The sequence below is a fragment of the Gekko japonicus genome, unplaced genomic scaffold (genome assembly GCF_001447785.1).
Source record: "Gekko japonicus isolate JY-2015 unplaced genomic scaffold, Gekko_japonicus_V1.1 scaffold1347, whole genome shotgun sequence".
Classification (NCBI taxonomy): Eukaryota; Metazoa; Chordata; class Lepidosauria; order Squamata; family Gekkonidae; genus Gekko; species Gekko japonicus.
In genome coordinates this window covers 366,892-387,763 of record NW_015171544.1, presented here as the reverse complement: position 1 = coordinate 387,763, position 20,872 = coordinate 366,892, and the positions used below count along the sequence as shown (strand labels likewise).

Genomic DNA, 20,872 nt, shown 5'->3' with positions numbered 1-20,872 from the left:
ACCATGTTTTGGGCCTTACCCTGTTTCCCCAAAAATAAGACCTACCCCAAAAATAAGCCCTAGCAGGATTTCTATGCATTTGTGGTATAAGCCCTAGTGTGTCTTCTTGAGAAAAAATAAATATAAGACAGTCTCTTATTTTCGGGAAAACACGGTATTTGTTCGGAAGAAGACTTCAGCACACACCTCACCTCCGCGTGATCAGACCAGGTGATGGAACCTATTGCAGAATCTATGACTTTGTGGGTTGTGCTATCAGATACAAGGATAAAATCAATGCACGTGTATACTGCATGTCTGGTTGAGTAGAAGGTGTAGTCTTTATCAGTTGGATGAATATATCTCCAAGTGTCTGTTAGTTTATATTGCTGTAGTAATTCTTTTAGACCTATTGCTTGGCGGGATTTCCATTGGTCAGTGTCTCGAGTGCTGGAGCGGTCAGTTTCTTGGTTCACTATTAAATTGAAGTCTCCTCCAAGTATTATTTCACCCTCATGGAAGGTTTCTAAGGCTGCCAAAGTATCAGTGAGGAACGAGAGCTGTGCTACATTGGGTGTGTATACTGAAGCTAGTGTAACTAATTGCTCATTAAGATGGCCTTTGAAGAATATAAAACGATCATCAGGGTCTGCTAATGTAGAATGATGTTGGAAACGAACTTTGTGGGTGAGAAGTATCACGAATCCCCTTGATTTAGAATTTCCTTTAGCATGGTATTGATGTTGGATCCATTTAGCTTTGAGTTCAGGTTGATTCTTAGAATGTAGATGGGTTTCTTGCAGCAAAAACACCTCTGAGTTAGTTTTGGACAAGTGTGTTAAAACCCTCTTGCACTTAATTAAATTGTTAAGACCTCGGACATTTCGTGATGTGACCTTCCATGTGGCATTCATCATGGTAGGTTATTGATAGTGTGGTACAGAGGAGCTGTATGAGGTGTGCGCACAGTGCCAGAAATTATAATATTATGGTTCTGATGAATAGGAGAAGAGATCTGAAGTTAAAAATAAAAATAAGCCCTTGGGCATTCTGTTACACTATCAATTAAAAATTATCGCTTAATAATTGCTCTATACACTCAGTGCAAATCAGGTATCTTGGTAAAACTGTGAGATGGTATCATATATTAGTAAGTAAATTCTGTCAGTTAGATGAAAACTGTCCTCTTATAATTAGTGTTTCAATTTGGTGTTCTTTGAAGACAGTATAATAAACTTTAGAAAATGATTAATAAGAATTTCTTAAGCAACTACAGTTAATTATAAGTTCAGTTTAACAATTAATTTATAAGATCAAGTTGGTTACACCATAATTAATTAGATCACTTGTGTGAACAAAAGGCAGTTGATTATTTCTCCCTCTGAGGCAGAGGACATCTGCATGGGTTATTCCCACCGTGCCTATAGGGAGGCAGGAAGTAGTTTTTTCCCCTTCCTGTTGGCGCCTTCGGAATAGCCCATCTCCAGTTCTGTTCCTGCCTCACTAGGGAGCAGCAGCATAGCTTAGGTAGGCTTAGCTGAACTAAAGAAGCCTTTCATCTTTTTTCTCCTTTTATAGCCTTTTTTGTCTTGCCCTTCTCTTTTCTCTCTCTCTCAACTTTCCTGCTTCACTTTTATTCAACTCCAGTCTCGGAGCGAAGGCTTCAGGGGTCCGTTGACCCGAAGAGCTACAGGCCACTATAGCGGCAACGGAATTCCCCGAGGTTTTCCCTCGGACGATGAGGGAGATGCGCATGCCGCATCGGCGGCAGCGCAGGACGTCTTCGGGGCCGATCAGCCTTCGCGGCTTGATCGCACGCCCTTAGCAGAAGCTGCCGGAGCAACAGCGGCAGCGCGAAGCGCCCAGAAGCGCCACTGGCAGCAAGAGTCTGATGAGGCCGCCATTTTACATGCGGCCATCTTGGGGATCTGGCTTTGAGCCTCGGACCCCTGTCAAACGCGATCCCGGGAGCCGTGGGGATTGATGGCGGACATCCTTCCCTCCCCCCACTCTTGATGCACCCGGATCAAGGCAGCGCTCAAACGGGTAAGCCCCCCGATACCGCGATATTGCTGGACCCTACTGAATTAATGCAATTCATTAGAAGTCTATCCAGCAGGATATTGGCTAAGACAAACAGCCTGTGTTGCCATCTCATCACGAGATACGCTACCAGAGTCCTCAAGTGCCCTTCCCTCCCAGTGGGCCCACTAAGGCAGCAAATAAAGGCCCCCCCTCCTCCTCCTGGCAAGGAACAATGGGGGGATGAGTTGGAGTCCACTGCATCCTCTATGGAGGACAGGGAGGAAGGAGAGTTCCTTTTCTGAGGACGAAGCTGATGAGCTAAAGTTGCCAGACCAATTCAGTAGATTACTAGTACCTTTTTACTAAGGCAGTCAAGGCCCTTGAGTTACATGATGTGCCAGCTTCTGCGTATCAGAAGGCGGCTAGGGCCAAGATCAATATCTAATCTGGTGGCAATAAGGATTTTTTTCCACCTGAAGAGAATATGGAAAAGGGTTCCCCTTTCCAGAATACTTTGAGTGTCAGTTAAGGTCAGGCTAGGATAAGCCGGTTGTTAACGGTTTCCTTCTTTTACAAAAAAGTTGTATGCCATGCCTAACTATGCTGATGAGTTGTTACAGGTCTCACCAGTAGACGCTCCAGTGGCGGCACTACAGACGGCGGTTATAGTATCTGAAGATGGGTTAGGCACCCTCCGGGAAGTTACAGACAAGAAACTCGAAGCAACTCTTCGTAGGATTCATGAGTCTATAGCAATTATGGTCAGAGCAGCATCCACTGCATCCATCACCACCAGGGCATCCTTTTGTCTGGCTACGCAAGCTGATACAACTCATCCCAGAAAACAATCGGGTCTTACTGGAGGGAATCTCCCGGACTCTCTAGTCAGATCCCTTCATGGCTGACGCCACTTTGGACATCAGTTCATTTGCATCCAGGGGCCTGGCATCTACAGCGGTAGCTAGGAGTATACTCTGGCAAGCAGATGCACTTTCCAAATTAATTGTCACTGCCCATCACTTCCAGGGGGATCGCCTGTTTGGTGACACACTCGACAGCATCTAGGTGGAAACCAGAGACAAGAAGAAAGCCATGCCTCGATCACCGAGACGCACGGACAGACGCAATCCTCAGTCCTTTCGGTTTCACCATACCCTTCCACGGTTTCGTCAGGATACCAAGAAGCCAGCATGGGAACCTAACAAGCAGTCCAACAGGCGTGGATCCTCCAATCGTCGTTTCCAGGGATTCCACTTCAACAGAGGTGACAGAGGTGATAGGGAATCCACAACCAAGCAGAATTGACTATGCCACTTCTCCAGTAGGGGCACGACTTTTCCATTCTGCCAGAACTTGGACAGAGACAAAGGCGGATGCCTGGACAGTGGAAGTCGTGTCCCAGGGATATACAATAGAGTTTCTTCGGCAACCTCCAGAGCGATTTCTACAATCACCTGCAAGCAAATCGATAAGCAACGATGCATCGTCATCAAGGCCATACAACACCTTCTCAACATCAAAGCTATAGAACCGGTTCCTTCGGCCGAGTGCGGACGGGGAGTCTATTCCATTCTGTTCATGGTTCCCAAGAAGAACGGAGACTGGAGGGCGATCCTGGATCTCAAGTTCTTAAACAGTTCATCTGGTTACGTCATTTCCGTATGGAAACTCCCAGAGCAGTAGAGGACTCACTGTCTCCCAACGAGTTCCTGATGTCCATAGATTTGACGGAGGCGTATTTACAGGTGTCAATCCACCCTGCTCACTAGAGGTTTCTTCGTTTTTCCATCTATGGTCAACATTTCCAGTATCGTGCACTCCTCTTAGGTCTCTCTACAGCGTCCAGACTGTTCACCAAGCTGTTTATCAACCTGGTGAGTCACCTCAGAGACCAGGGGATTCATGTGCATCCGTATCCTTGGTCAGATCTACCACACAACAAGAAGCCGTCCACAATACAGAGGAAACGATTCATTGTCTTCGCAATCATGGATTTTTAATAAATCTGGAGAAGAGTTCACTAGTTCCAGGTCAACAAGTCGAACATCTGGGTGCGGTGATCGACACCACACGTATCGCCGGCTTCTCCGAGGACCAAGGCACGAGGATCAAAGACATCGCTATGCAGGCCTCCGGCAACAGATCCGTTACCCTGATGGGATTGGCCAGTCTCTTGGGCCCCATGATAGCCCGCATCGATATGATCCAATGGGGCCTCATGCATGCAAGACTTTTATAGATGTTTTTTCCATTCTCATCAGCTAAACATCACTCAGAGGAAGATGATCAATCTGCAGGTTCCTCTCAAGATCAAGCAAAGTCTACTGTGATGGACAAATATGAGCAATTTGACTACAGGGAAATAATATTCTGTTTGTCACACCATGGAGGTGTTCACAGATGCCAGTCTCCAGGGCTGGGGAGCGACGTTACAAGGTGCTCCGGTCCAAGGAGTTTGGTCGCCAGCGGAGAGATCTTTTCCCAGCAATATTATGGAGATAAGAGCAATTCGCTTGGCTCTGAACCATTTTACTCCTCAGCCCCGAAGTCAACATGTGCTGGTAAGAACGGACAATATTGCGGAAAAGGCACACCTCAGGGAGGTTCTCGGTCCTGCCAGTTACACAAGGAGACCATGAAGATTCTTCTTGGGCAGAGAGATGTACTGCATCCTTGACACATCAGGGGGATCAAGAATGTGCAGGCGGATTGGCTCAGCAGGGAGATGCTGCAGGAGGGAGAATGGTCTCTGCAATTCCGTGTCGTTCTCAAGTGGTGGAACACTTCGGACTACCTATACTAGACCTGCTTGCTTCTCCGCAGAATCACCAAGTTATTACACCAGGTACTTCCACCTGGAAGCAGAGGCGACGGAGGCGCTTGCGACGAGATGGCCTGCAGGATTGCTGTACGTGTTCTCGTCGTTCATTTTGATCTCCAGGAACCTTCGCAGAATCAGGGACCTCAGGGCGGAGGTCATCTTCGTGGCTCCAAAGTGGGCCAGACGTTCCTGGTTTTCGACACTACAGAGTATGTCCATTCTTCCGCCGTTACCCGTACCAGTGTCTCCAGACATGATATCTCAGGGACCGGTTGGGCGTCCGGATCCAGCCTGGTTTCCTGGACCGTTTGGAGATGGAGCAGCAAAGCTTAACAGAGTTAGGTTTTTCCAATCAGGTTATGGAAACGGAAATCCACCAATCACATCTACAATTCTACCTGAAAAGCATTTGTTCCATGGTACCGACGCGAAAGGTGAACCCGCTATCGCCATCAGTTGTTTTCACTTCTGTCGTTCCTGCAGGACGGTTTGGATACCGGTCTTCAAGCTTCCACGTTACGTAGACAACTAGTTGCGTTAGCTACTGTTTTACCTTCTGTGGAGGGTATTAAACTCCCCAAACACCCTCACATTCGACTCTTCTAAGGGGAGGCGTAGCCAAATCTCCTCCACAAATGCATCGTTTTCCCTCGTGGAGACTGAACTTCTGAACTTTGTACTCAGTGCTCTCATGAGCACCATTTGAACCACTCAAGGAAGTTGGCCTTAGGTGGCTTGGAATGAAAACCTTATTTCTCGTCGCCATTGCATCGGCAAGCAGAATCTCTGAGTTGGGTGCCTTGTCTGTAAAGTCTTCATGTTGCTCTTTACACAGGACAAGGTAGTGCTTCTGACTGATCCTACCTTTCGACCTAAGGTAGATTCCAAGTTTAATAGTTCGCAAGAAAGATGTCTACCTACCTTCTGTCCTCATCCGCAGCACCCGACGGAACGTCTCTGGCACACTTTAGATGTAAAAAAGGGCTCTTAAGCTCTATATCGCCAGGACGGAGCCATGGAGGAAGACCGCCTTCTGGTTCATAGTCATCTCCCCACCCCGGAATGGGGAGAAGATGTCGAAATCAAGTATCAGTTCGGTTAATTAAAAAAAAAATTGTATTGTCAAGGCATATTGAGCTAATGGGAGTGATCCTCCTAGCGGTATCACAGCACATTTCCTCAGAAGTGCGGCAACTAACGCAGCATGGTTTACCCGTTCTTCCGTGGAAGAGGTCTGCTAAACGGCAACGTGGTTCTCCATTTTCGACCTTCATAAGACATCATAAGTTTCACACCATAGCATCTGCAGACGCAGCATTCGGGAGAAGAGTTCTACAGCATGCAAACACATTGGAAGAAGATGACAACCCACCCGTATGAGGGACACTGCTCGCGGAGGTCCCATGCAGATGTCCTCCGCCTCAGAGGGAGAACGACCATTGGACACTTACCGTGAAGGGTCCTTCTCCTCTGAGGAAAGGAGGACATCTGGGCCCTCCCACTGTCACTTCTTCCTTTTTTTCTGCTTCGTTCTGTGCTGATCTCTTCTCTCACGTATTTTCCTTACTCGAGGATTTTTGTTTTTCCTACAGAGTAAGAGTGTTATATGTTAAAGTTAACGTTTACAGTTATATTTTGTAGGGCAAGGCTAGTGATTTCAGGCTGCACACACTGCTTTCGGAGTCCCAGATCTGGAGATGGGCTATTCCGAAGGCGCCAACAGGAAGGGGGGAAAACTACTTCCTGCCTCCCTATAGGCACGGTGGGAATAACCCATGCAGATGTCCTTTCCTCAGAGGAGAAGGACCCTTCACGGTAAGTGTCCAATGGTCGTTCTTAGTGTATTTAAAAATTGATTGAAAAGAGTACCTTAATCAACTGTAATTATATATGGAATTAATTGCACACTCAATTAATTTAAAATAACATATCAATCACACAATAATTATTTTGGACGCTTACAAAGTAGAAGGCAATCAATTGTGTCTTGTATTCAACAACAGATTTAGTGAATTCAATAAAAATATAAGATTAAAAAACCCACAACACACTATTAAGCACACTTGAGTAAGAGCTTAACACCAGATCAGGTAAGAAATGAAGTGCAAAGTAATTTTGAAGTCTACTTTTCCTCTTTACGTTTTAACCAAGCGTAAACGCTAGACCATCTATTATTAATACATTTTTATCGTTTCCATGTAGTATCATTGTTAAACAATCAATTTCTGCTACTTCTAACAATTTATATTGTAACTCTTGTATTGTAGGCAAATTGTTAGCTTTCCAATATTTCGCAATCAAAATTCTTGCTGCAGTTACAGTATAAGTTAACAAAAATTTATCATTTGGATTTAATCCCTCTGGCATCATGTTAAGTAGATATATTTCTGGAGCTAAATCTAACTTAATTGTTAACATATCTAATATTAACTTTTGGACCTCTTTCCAGAATCTATAAATTTTTTCACAGTTCCACCACATATGTATAAATGTGCCTACATTGCCTTTACATCTCCAACAGTTCTTTGATATGTCGGTGGAACATTTTGCCACTCTATCCTGTGACCAATACCATCTGTAATACATTTTTTATGATATTTTCTTTATAAGATGTAGCTTTTAAGAATTTTATTGATCTCCATGTTTTATTCCATTCTTCTATTCGGATAGTATACCCAAAATCTTGCATCCATTTTACCATTACTTTTTAAATGTTCTCTTCTGCCATAAGATTTTCTAAAAAGAAATTATATAGTTTTTGTTGCTTTATCGTTTGTCGACAGCCATATTTTGTCTAGTTCATTTTTAGTGCGGTAAAACCCCATTTTTTAATCTTTGATAAATCTAGATTTTAGTTGATTTGTCTCCCATATTGTTAGTTTAATTTCTTTTTGTATCTTCTCTACATCTTTAAGATTATTGTTTGTATCTAAAAGATGGTCATATGGCTGCTTCTTCTCATTACTTATCATTGTTGGCATAATGAATGCTTCTAATGGAGAAACCCATCTAGGTATTTTGTCATAAAATTTTTCTTTTATTTTCCTCCATACTTTAAGTAATGGGTCTCGTATACAATGGTGTTGGAAATTTGAATGCACTTTATCTTTATCATACCATACATACGCATGTATACCCATATATAAATTATGACATTCTAACTTTAGTGCCCTCTCGTTTTCCAAAGTCAGCCAGTCTTTAATCCAAGTAGCCGCTGCAGCCTGATAATAACAATGCCAATGTATGTAACAGTATGTGGTTGTAACTTTATGGAAAAACCTAAATAAATTTTCAAAAAAAAAAGAAAAGAAAAAGAAATGAAGTGCAAAGTTTGTAACTTATTTCTGCAGACGTTCAAACAAGTTTTGGTTCTTATTTATAGTATGAGATTTCAGCAATTAACTAATAATAGAAGAAAAACCAGCAAACAACTAAAAATGACAGTCCCACTTAACCTGGTGAGATTAACTATCCCCCAAGGCTAACAGAGAGCACTCTGAATAAAAAAGGACTGTATGTAAGTAAACAGCCCCCCCTCCCCCAGAACTTTATGCATTACACTTTAAATTTTAAGAACTATTAATCAGATCTTGAAACGTTGATTCTTAATTGGAATGACACAATAAATTGTCAAGATTTATGATGAAATCTTGTACTTCAAAGAAAAAATTGGGAGCTAACTGCAGGTGTTTCTGCCTGGTTAGCTTTGCCATTTTTCAATTAGGACCCATCATAGGTGGAGATTTATGTGAACCTCCGTACTTCAGAGAATGATTTCAGAAGTTTATCTCAGCTTCTGATTTTCAGTAACATCAAAGAGGCTTCTCTTTCCTCCAGTTTGGATACACTAGCAAATTAATATTGGAATCTATAAGCAATATCTCTATATACGTGCCTTTTGTAGATTATTATTCTAAAATAGAGAATATTTTGTTTGCTTGAAAAAGCTTTACTTAAGTGAACTGAAACACTAATGCCAGTGAAGTGAGTTTTAGTAAAGCATTAATTGTCAGTTAAGAGATTGATGTTCCATCCTTTACTTCAAAGGATAATTGGTCAAGATGTTTTTATATACTTAAAACTAACCTGGCAAGCAAGGATCCACAAGCTAAAGATGTCAAAATTAATAAGGCTGAATAGAAGTCCAGTTGTACTTTCCATACAAAATAGATCTAAGTTTTTAAGGTGCTTTTATAGCAAAGAATAATTGTAAAAAGAGTAAATATCTCTGAATGTTTATAGATGAGAATGAAAGCTTATGGATAAAATATTTTTGTACGTTTAATGAAAAAGAAGAAAACTGGTTAAGGTTTTAATTTTCTAATAATGAAATCTGTCTAAACCTAACAAGCTGTTGACAAGAACAAGAGTTGGAAAATGACCAACAACTGGCCAGGTGTGTGTAAACCCCAGCCAACATGGAAGACATAAATCATGGACAGATCAACTAAAGAAGTTAAGTTAAGAGGACTAACAAGCAAAAGTTGGGAGATGTTCCAAAAGGTTTAAGAAAACAAAATAATAAACCATGCACACCTGAAAGCCAATTAGAAGGGTTAATTAAAAATGCAGAACTTGTATTATAAAAGGGTGGCTCCTGCTGGCTAAAGTGAGATGGTGTATTTTACGAACTAAAAGTTTAATTTAGACAAAAAGCTCTATAAAATTATCAAAAATATTCTGATGGACCAAAATAAAGACTGATTGATAGATTCAGTGCATCTACAAGAGCTTTATGCCACAGGCTACTTTAAAACACTAAAAGAATTCATGTAAAGGGTTTATAGAATGTCATTGTAATTATATGTTTTCATATTTTGTATACCTTTTAGTGAAAATAAGTTTATAAAATGCTTTAAGAATATTGTTATACTTTTATATGCATGTATAAATATAAGAAAACCAATTTTGTAATAGGACTGTTAGATTTTATAATGTAAATGAACTTAGCCTCTTTATGTGTATAAAATTCATGCAAAGGTGAAGTCTGGAGAACTAGCCAAAAAGGAATACATCCATCATTTTTAATGAGCAGAGCACCTGCATTGTAGAGTTGAGATGCGGCCAAGTAACATCCTGTGTGAAAGATATGTGATTGATGACTGACCAGACAAAGAAAACTGAACTGAGTATGTCTAAATGATGTCAATGATGATATAAAGTGCAGAGGAGCAAGAAGAGTATATAAGCAAGCTCCTGGCTGTAAAACATTGAACATCCACACTGAATTTTAGCTGTGAGGTGTTCCTTATTCGAATAAATTCTTTTGTTACCCTTTACTGCCTGGATGATTGTTTTAATTGTGTATTTTATTAGCTAGCCACACAAGTCAAAGAACCTTAGCGCCCTCGGGGCGTTGGCAGCACTATGATGCTATGTTCCAAAATTTGCCTGTTTTTGTTTCTTTGGGGACCATGTCCTTTGAGTTCCTGGAAGAATTATTGTTGTGTAGTAGTGGTGGTAGCAGTTGTTGCTGTTACTACATTGTCATTGTGATGCTGCTTCACAAAATAATGCAGAAAAGATTTTCACCGAAACCATATATTTATAATTTAAAAATTAACCTGTGTAATGTGCAGATTTTCAAAGAACTGCAATATTAATTTCATATTTAAGAACTATGTGGAGAACTTTCAGCTACAACGTTGACCCGGTGGCAGAGATAAGTCGTCCCGTTTTTTAAAATTTTGATGTTAATACAGTGGCCGAGTTCAGACTGGCACGAGCCAGAAACATTTCACAAACGGATTAAAGGGGCCGTTCACACGGGCACATCTGTCAAGCATTCCCCAGCTGTACTCAACCCGTCTTGTAACACTTCCCTCCTGAGTTTAAATGATACCAGGTGAAAGTGGTATCAGACCCTGGAAAGCACGATTATCCTGTGTCCATCCCGCTTCCTGGAAGTGTGAACATTAAAAGCCGCGATCCGGTAGAGATGTGCTTATGCGCATGAGTGCATAAGCGCACATAACTGGATTACCAGGAAAAAACCGCTTACAGCGGCACCTCCAAGCCAACAGTGTGAGCGCTCCCTTGCACCTCCTCCCACATGCTCCCACATCAGTCGCTGCAGTGTGACCGGGAAAACCCGGTCTTTTTTGCCAAGACTCACTCCCGCTTCAAACTGCCAGTCTGAACTCAGCCAGTAGTTGTATAATCCACTTTTGCACTAGAACTTTCAAACGCTACCCACACTGTTTTCTACATTGCTTCTTCTAGAAGTCTATATATTTTTTTGTTATTTAAAGGATTGTTGTGGTTAAAGAAAACACTATTCCAGGGATCCCAAGTTTTTTTTAGCCTCCGAACACCTTTGGAACTCTGACACAGAGTGGTGGGCACAACCACAAAATGGTTGCTGCAGGAAGTAGAGCCAGCCACAGAATTGTCAGGAAAACATTTCAGGCAGAAGCTCTGCTTAAATGGATGGCTTTTTAAATGAACATATTGTTTAAATGAGCATATGTTGAGTGTTTTATGTTAGGGAAAAATATACTGATTTTTTTTTGTAGATAATTGTATATGATTTAAATTTGTTTAAAAACTATGATGGGCTGCAACATTGTTTTTAATGTGTGTCTTTCAAAAAATTGTCAGAATTTGCAGGAATCTTGCTGGGAAAGGGCAGGCTGCTTCTTTGATCTTCCGGATTTCTTATCATGGAAAGCAACAGGTGTCACTGCAAGGTATGTAAAATATTTTTTCCTTCTTTTTAAAGATCTCTTGTCTTGTGTTAGTTTTTGGCTTAATTCATTTTGACTACATATAATGTATGTACATCTGTATGTGATTTGGGCTATTTGGAAACATCTTGAACCAATCTTCTGTTGCCATGGTACATTCCTGAACAAAATGGTTCTTGGAAGTGCTTTAATTCTTATAGACAGTATGTTGCCATTAGCTTATTGTGCTCCATTGGGGGTATCCTGAGCAAGCTCAGTGCCAGTTTTCTCCATGGGAACGAATGGTAGAGTTTTATAATTTGAATAGCGCCTAGGCAATCTTCTCTTTCAACATTTTGTATCATTTGCACCATTGTGGGGGTAGGGAGACAAATTCCTAAAGACAGTTCCTTCAATGCAGTGACTGGGATACAAATTATTACTTTAGGGATGCCAAAAGGCTTGGGAGTGCCCAGGAAAAAAACAACAACCCCGTTATTATCTTTTGAACATCAAATAAACTGCTTTTGAAGAAGAAGATTGGATTTATACCCCACCCTTCACTACCCAAAGATGTCTCAAGAGTGGCTTACAAACTCCTTTCCCTTCCCCTCCCCACAACAGACACCCTGTGAGGTAGGTTGGGCTGAGAGAACTCTGACAGAAACTGCTCTTTTTCAAGAACAGCTGTGCCAGAACTACAGCTTGCCCAAGGTCATCCAGCAGCTGCAAGTGAAGGAGTGTGGAATCAAACCCGGTTCTCCCAGATTAGAGTCCGCACAACTTAACCACTACACCAAACTATCCTGATATTCAAAAGTGGAGACATAGACTCCTGTTTTAAGTAACAAACCGGACTCTCTCTTCTGTACACAGAAATAGTTGTGGAATTCATTTGGTGTAAGATACTATCTTGTTAGCAGATATCATTGTATATGAATATTCTGCATGTTGTTAGTGACTGCAGTTCTGAAATACTAGGTTTTTTCTGATGTAAAATAAACTTTTGGATGCATGCAGAAAAGACTACTTGCTCCAGGTCGCAAAGTCTGGCATGGTGCAATGTAACATAAATGCCTTTGCCTTGTTATGACAAAGAGGAAAGGCAAGTATACCAACATAAAGTTATTCTTTCAAATGGCAGAAGGTGCTGTCTATGATATCCTTCCCAAGGTATAGGACTATCAGAATTACTGATTTCTCTAAAGTTTTCTGAGACTTCTACAAAACATGAAAGAGGGTATTTGGTTCATCTGTTTGGCACATTATTGAAGGCTATTGTTCATATGTTGCCGAGTTGCATGTAAAATGTCTTCATGGTTTCCATTTAGCTGTAAACACTGTAGGCATTTTTTTTTGGTTGGGGAAAATAGGATTGTAGATGATGCTCTTAATCTTAAAAAAAACCAACCATTTAATATTGTCAGTCTGAGTTGTGTGAAACAGTACCAAGTCTGTGGGAGGTAGGTGGGTACTAGGATTGCTGTTGAGCTCTGTGAGACTGTGCATGTGTAGATACTTTGTGCTGTACTGTTTGAATACTTGGAATACTTGGAAAGTAACATGACAAATGATTTCTAACTGCTCATGAATAGTGAACTATCTGTGGACAGTTGCATGCCTGTTTCCAATCACTAAACTGATGAGTGTTAAGAGCATCCCTAGTTACAGATTAATTTCAATTTTTCCCTGTTGTTTGCTATGTATAGTGTAGAAGAAAATGAACAGTCAAGCACCATTATCCTCATTGTGTTAGGGAGCCTTTGCTTCATCTGAGCCCTTAGTTGCTTTTAGAATTGTCAGCTTTGGATTCAGAAGGATCTGGAGATTTGAGGGTGGAGAGTGGAATTTAGGGAGGGTATAAGGGCATGCAGTTCACCTTCCAAAGCAGCCATTTTCTACAGGGGAAGTGGGAAAAAAGGGTTAAATTAAAAATAACCAAATAACAAATTTATGTACTCTGGAGATCAGTTGTAATTCTAGAGATCTCTAGTCCCCGTCTGGCAGTTGGCAACCCTAGTTGCTTCTGATGGGGCAAGATCAAATCTCCTGCTCATAGTAGTTTAGTGTACCCTTGAACTTATATGGAGGATAGCTTAGACCAGGGGTGTCGAACTCATTTGTTATGAGGGCCGGATCTGACATAAATGAGACCTTGTTGGGCCAGGCCATGTGTATCATAAAATGTAATGCCAGGTAGCAGAGATATAAACTATAAAGGACACAAACACAAAGGGTTTTTTTAACTTAAAATAAAAACATGTTTAAAACATTAGCACTCTTGCAATATTTTGTTTATTTAACAGTGTCTGATAACTGACACCTCTTGCTCTGAATTATTCCATCAAAATGTCTGTGCTGTTGCAATCTTGAGTATGCTGTTCAGGTGTGTATCTGTAAGCTGCAAACCTACAATGACGCAGCAGCAGCAGAACTGGAAGAAGAACCAGAAGACAGCCAGTTCCACTGCGGGCCTGATAGAAGCCCTCCGGAGTCCTGATCCAGCCCCCGGACTGCATGTTTGACACCCCTGGCACACTGCTCCACCACCCTGTAGAAATTTCTGACCTAGATGAAACCTCCATAATAAAGGCTCTGTTTCCAATCCCCCCCCTCCATCTGGTTCCTGTACTTATAACATAGCTATGTTTACAAGCTGGGCATATTTTGGCAGTGTAAAACGTCAAAGTATTTAACAATAGAAAAAAAGCAAAATGCAAATTTCATCAAAACAAACCCTTGGCCTTGAAGGAAATGTGACCCATAGCAGACCGTTTTAACTGCCTCTGTAGCTTCTTTACTGGCAAGGTTTGTATAGTGTACCAGGGAAAGCAGTTTTATCATAGCATCACTATACAACTGCCCAAGCTGTTTTCACAATTTATGACCCAGCACATACTTCAAACAGTCGGCATAACTGGTGCCTCATCTCAGATGAGGTTACTCATCAGTGACCCACTTCAAGATTTTGTCTTGAGAAAGTTAACTTATTAAGGATTTACTAACTTGCCTTGTAATGTGTGCTTATTTACTAATATTCTAAAGCACTAAAATCTGTGAAGTTTGTATTTTGTTCCTCTCCTTCCCTTTTTCCCTATTTGAGCATATCTATACTTACATAGGGTTAGTAGACCTTGCCTTTTACCGTGGAATTCTGGAAACTGTAGTTCAAGTTCCATGATTCTTTGAGCGAATCCAGGATAGTTAAACTGCTATGAACTGTTCTAAATTCATCCTAGAGTTAGGTTATCCTATGTTATTGTTATTCTTCTGTTGATTTTTGTGGGCTGGCACTGCAAGCATGCAGAAAGCACAGGGGGAAAAAAGTATAATTCACATTTAATTACAAATCTAGGCTGCCATTGCAAGAATGAGTTTGGATTCTTGAGTTTGTGCACTTCCCATTCCCTTTGCTTGTGGCTCAGAGATTAATATTTTTTGCTTTTGTGACAAACTATAGTTTGTTGTTACATCCCACAAACTGTAGTTTATTCTTTTCTCTTCAACTAGGAGTCAAACCAAGATATTAAATCCTGTTCTGGAGGGATAAGGGGGGAAACTATTTGATTATTTAGAGTTTTTCTGTGCTCTCTCTTCAGAGTCCTGCTTGAGACAGTTTACAATTAAAAACATCTCTCTCTCTCTCTCTCTCTCTCTCTCTCTCTCTCTCTCTCTCATCGTCTGTCTCCTTTTGATATAAGCAGCAGAAAGACTATCCAAAAAGTTGATAAGATAAAAATCATGTTGTTGTTGTTCAGTCACACAGTCGAGTCCGACTCTTCGCAACCCCATGGACCACATCATGCCAGGCCCTTCTGTCCTCCGTTGTCCTCCGGAGTTTGCGCAGCTTCATGTTCGTTGCATCGATAACACTGTCTAACCATCTCATCCTTTGCGTCCCCTCCTTTTAACCTCCAATCTTTCCCAGCATCAGGGTCTTCTCCAGTGAATGTTCCCTTCTCATTTGGTGGCCAAAGCATGTGAGCTTCAGCTTCAGTTATCTGGTGTTCCAGGGAACAGTCAAGGTTGATTTCTTTTAGGATAGACTGATTGATCTCCTTGCAGTCCAAGGGACTCTCAAGAGTCTTCTCCAGCACTATAATTCGAAAGCATCTATTCTTTGGTGCTCAGCCTTCCTTATGGTCCAACTCTCGCAGCCATACATTACTACTAGGAATACCATCACTTTGACCATATGGACTTTTGTTGGCAGGGTGATGTCTCTACTTTTTATTATGCTGTCTAGGTTTGCCATCGTTTTCCTCCCAAGGAGCAGGTATCTTTTAATTTCATGGCTGCAGTCACTGTCTGCAGTGATCTTGGATCCCAGGAATGTTAGGTCTGTCACTGCTTCCATGACATCCCCTTCTATTTGCCAAGGAGTGATGGGGCCGGATGCCATGATCTTAGTTTTTTTTAATGTTGAGTTTCAAGCCAATTTTGCACTCTCCTCTTTCACCCTCAGCAAAAGGCTCTTTAAGTCCTCTTCACTTTCTGCTATTAGAGTGGTATCATCTGCATATCTGAGGTTGTTGATGTTTTTCCCGGCAATCTTAATTCCGGCTTGTGATTCATCCAGGCCAGCATTTTGCATGATGTACTCTGCATATAAATTAAATAAGCAGGGTGACAGTATACATCCTTGTTGTACTCCTTTTCCTATGCTAGACCAATCATTTGTTCCATATCCGGTTCTAACCCCAAGCACCAAGATGACAGAGCATCACTTGCCCCAGAGTCCCTATCTATACCTTGTGGCTAATAGCCACTGATGGACCTCTGATGGATCTTTGAGACCATTTTTTCTTTACCTGTAATGGGTTTGGGTTTGTTCTCCAAGTTGTTCATAGTGGTCCCTGCAGTGGGAGGTGCTGTGGAAGGGCAGCACTTTAACAGTATCATCTTTTAAGACTTTGAGTAGCTCAGCTGGGATACCATCACCACCGCTAGCTTTGTTGTTAGTAATGCTTTCTAAGGCCCATTTGACTTCACACTCCAGGATGTCTGGTTTGAGGTCAGTGATCACACCATTGTGGTTGTCAAGGACATTGAAGTCCTTCTTGTATAGTTATTCTGTGCATTCTTGCCAACTCTTCCTAATCTCTTCTGCTTCTGTTAGGTCCCTAGTGTTTTTGTCCTTTATCATGGCCAGCTTTGCACGGAATGTTCCTTTGATTTCTCCAATTTTCTTGAAGAGACCTCTAGTCCTTTCCATTCTATTGTTTCCCTCTATTACTTTGCATTGATAAAAATCATAGTTAGGAGCTTATGAGTAATGACAAACTGTGGTTTGCTTCTGACATCAAAATAGTGAAAGGAAAGTTAGCTTTCTCTGCAACCACATAGCAACTGCAGGAAATGTGGTGGCCCAATTTGGCTCAGGACATTGGTATGGAGGAAGGTGGAGCTCCTGTTTCAGTGTAGTGGTTAAGTGCACGGACTCTAAAATGGGAGAATACATGTTTGATTCTCCGCTCCTCCACATGCAGCTACTGGGTGACCTTGGTTCAGCCACATTTCTTTCAGAGCTGTTGTTTTGAGCAGTTCTCTGAGAGCTCTCTCAACCCCACCTACTTTACAGAGTGTCTGTTGTGAAAAGAGGAAAAGAAGGAGATTGTAAACCTCTCTGAGACTCCAAATGGTGGAGTATAAATCCAATCTTTTTATTATATTTATTTTTTGCATTTATATCCCGCCCATCTAGTAAACGGGCTCAGGGCAGGTCACAACAGTTCAATAAATACAATAAAATTTAAACACTTTAAAACATATAAAATCAATAGTTATTTTTGCCATAGGGAGAATCCGGTCCATTGATGTAACTAGGTATGGCCAGTTGTCAGTAGGTGGGAGGCCACAACCTCGGGGGGGGCATATGTGGATGCCCGCTGCCTCAGCCAAAGGTCTGGCAGAACAGCTCTGTCTTGTAGGCCCTGCGGAATTGAATAAGATCCTGCAGGGCCCTGATGTCGATATGAAGCGTGTTCCACCAGGTGGGGGCAAGGGCAGAAAAAGCTCTGGCCCTGGTTGAGGCTAAGCGGATGTCCTTTGGGCCAGGGATCACCAGGAGATGTTGACTCTTGGAGTGTAACCTCTTCTTTCCCCCCCCCCCCATCATTTTCTGAAGTCGAAATGGCTCCACTGGAGAGTTATTTCCATAACTTTGGATCTGCATGTGGAGTATTCTGTGTAGTTCCAAAATCACATAAATAATTCTGCTTGGGAAAACAGCATCAGGAAAAAGAAGGAACTAATATTTTGCCTACACTGATATCCCAAGCCTAATTGGGCCTCTTCAGGCTTTAAAAACAATGTTCCCCACAACTGCTGTTTAGCTACAGGGAAAGCAAGTTGGGTCTGGAGAACATAGACCTGACTTGTTAAAAAATGTAGAATGGTGTAAGTCTTCTTAAGATAGCACTGTTAATGAAACAACCTGCTGCTGAGAGGCTCTGGAGCAACCCACTCAACAAAGCCTCTGGAGCATTTCCAGTACCCTTTGTTGAAAAATATGAAACTAGGTGTTAAGTTTTTTCCTTTGTTATAGATCATTGTACATAGCACCTAGAGTCTGGTGGTTTATTTGTTTGTAAATTTGCTGCTGCTATTTATAAATTTGGCCACAGACACTCCAATCCTAAGCACATCAACACACAAGTTTTATTGGTGTGTATATGTTTTCCCCCATAATTCTGTCTGTTCAGAGTTGGGGTTTTTGGGCTGCCGTCACTGATGACATTCATATTGTGCCCGATGCTTCCCAAGCTACTTCAAACGTTTGTTGTATTTTTTATTTATTTATTTGATTTATATATTGCCTTCCCCATGAGCGGGCTCAGGGTGGTTTACATCAATTTTAGTATAATACCATTAAAACAACCATTTAATAACAAATTAAAACAGCATAAAATCATAAATCATAAAATACCATGTAAAACAGTCTATTCAGATGTCAGTCAGATTAATTTGAGTACAGCAGTGGTGCCCTAATGTCAATTTAGATCCAGGCCACTGGTGGGAGATTGGCCAGGAAAAGGGAGGGATGTCCGCCACTTCAACCAAAAGCCCGGCGGAAGAGCTCTGTCTTGCAGGCTGTAGTAGATCCTGCAGGGCCCTGATGTCATATGGGAGCTCATTCCACCAGGTGCGGGCCAGGGCCAAAAAAGCTCTGGCCCGGTTCAAGGCTAGTCAAACGTCCCTGGGGCCAGGAACTGCCAGAAAATGTTGATCTGTGGACCTTAGTGCTTCTACCTTAAGACACTGAACTGAGCATGCATATTTGAAACTATTTTTCTTATGCTGGTTTGGTAATCAGCAAGCCAGGACCTATACTTTCTGTAGGTACATTTCACAATGATGGGGAAATAAAGCATAGTTTAAGGGATACTTCATGCTGAATTTACTGTAAAGAAAGGTAATTCTGGCCATTATTATTAGTTCTGGGCTGTTATTAAACCTGGGTCATAAATTAAAAGGTTATTATATCTGGGAGGTAATCTGAAGGGTAATTTGAGATGGGTGCATTGAAAAATCTGACTTTAATCTTGGTGGAGTAAAGTGATATGTTTATATTTCACATTCCTCCAGAGACTGTTCTTCCACACTCAACACTGGCAGTGTGAGCAAAAGAGAGTCCAACTTTGAAATGGTTCCTCTTCCCTTGCTGTTTAAACAGCTTCTACCCTCCTTTCCTGCAACATCAAACCTGGTTTCTAGCTGTGCGTACTGTAATTCAATCCTGTCCTGTTCCCATCAGTATACTTGCTAACAGCTTTGAGCAAGAGAGAGCTGTCTTAACCCATTGGTCTTCAGCTGTTTCGGACCTGGTATCCACTGACCTGAGAGTATGAAATAGGAAGCTATGTGACACCAGAGTCTCATGACAGAATGGGGGTGCAGATTATGACCTCACTGGCTTCAAGACTAGGACAGAGAACTGCAAATCATGACAGTCAGGGACAGTAAATACTAACTCAGCACCAGGAAGAGAAGAAGAGAATAGATTGGATTTATACCCCGCCCTTCACTACCCAAAGGTGTCTCAAAGCGGCTTACAAAGTCCTTTCCCTTCCCCTCCCCACAACAGACACCCCGTGAGGTGGGTGGGGCTGAGAGAACTCTGACACAAACTGCTCTTTTTCAAGGACAGCTGTGCCAGAGCTTGCGACTGACCCAAGGTCACGTCAGCAGGTGCAAGTGGAGGAGTGGGGAATCAAACCCAGTTCTCCCAGATTAGAGTCCGTGCACTTAACCACTACACCAAACTGGCTAAGGTGTTACCATAGTGAGAAACAAGACAAAGGTTAGAATTAGATGATTTGGAAGAATGCACTCGTGATATGCATGAAAGAGAGACAGCACCCGTGCTCAAAATGCATGAGCACTAGTAGCAGGTTTTCCCAAGATGCATTTAAAAAGGCAGTTTTATAGGGGCTCGTGGCCCACTGAAGATACTGATCCCTGGGATGAAAACCACTGCCTTCAATCACCAGTCTTCTGTGTTTTGATGCCATTTATAAAGTACTGAGGCTGATGCATTGAAGAGTGATTGCAGCTCATACTTTATTTAGTTACAGTCAGATCTTGAGATGCTTTAGCTGGCTTGCAGGCCGGCTTATATTCCTGAATCACACCACACCCACACACACACCCGTGATAGGGTATTTACAGTGCACCTCTAGACCCATAGGTCCCTTCTAGGATCCTAGCCTCCTGATAGGTGCGCGCTAGGATCCATTCTGGCTATTGTCTTTGGAGATGAAGCTCTGGCCCTTCGCCTGACCATGTGTTGACCCGACCGCATGCGCAGACTTCCCTGGCTACACAACACCATTCATGAAACTTGTTTAAGTATGTTGAGAAGGACAAGAATAGAGGAAAACAATAGAAATTTCAGATCAGCTTGGCTGTGTTGCAAAAATGGTTGATGCAGTCTTTCAGATGCTTATTACCCCTGAACATGGTAGTCCAACGGAAGTTTCTTCTCTGTTAATTGTATCCATCTACTGGTCTTTAGTTTATAAGTACTGTGTGGAAATAAATGATTATTGAATCCAAACTTGGAAAGGGGGGCTGACTAGCAGGCAAGTCGGTAGTGAATCAGGCGAACAAAGGGGAGAAAGAAAACATACGTGCTTGAGCTTGAAGAGAAAAGATGGGGAGGAGGGGCAGTGATTTCAGCAGGCAGTAGTAAGAATGATTGTAGACCAACTGTGAGCTTGAGCTAACAGGTAGGACTAGAAATCAGGTATGAAATTGGAGGGCTGGAATGCCCTTTTTATAGGTAGAAACCACAGTGGGTTAGGTTTGGAAGTCTTGGTTCTTATTGGCACATTTTGAAATTATGATAGTGAAAGGTAAAAAAGGAAACTCCAAATATGGG

General features: G+C 41.9%; 1 protein-coding gene across 1 annotated transcript in view; it reads left to right on the top strand.

Moving 5' to 3' along the window:
* Positions 1–20,872, top strand: part of FGGY (FGGY carbohydrate kinase domain containing) — a 253,617-nt gene that overhangs the window by 29,649 nt on the left and 203,096 nt on the right. The window contains exon 5 of the mRNA XM_015419670.1: positions 11,426–11,514. Within this exon, the coding sequence (XP_015275156.1) occupies positions 11,426–11,514 (89 nt within the window). The remainder of the gene's footprint in view (positions 1–11,425; positions 11,515–20,872) is intronic.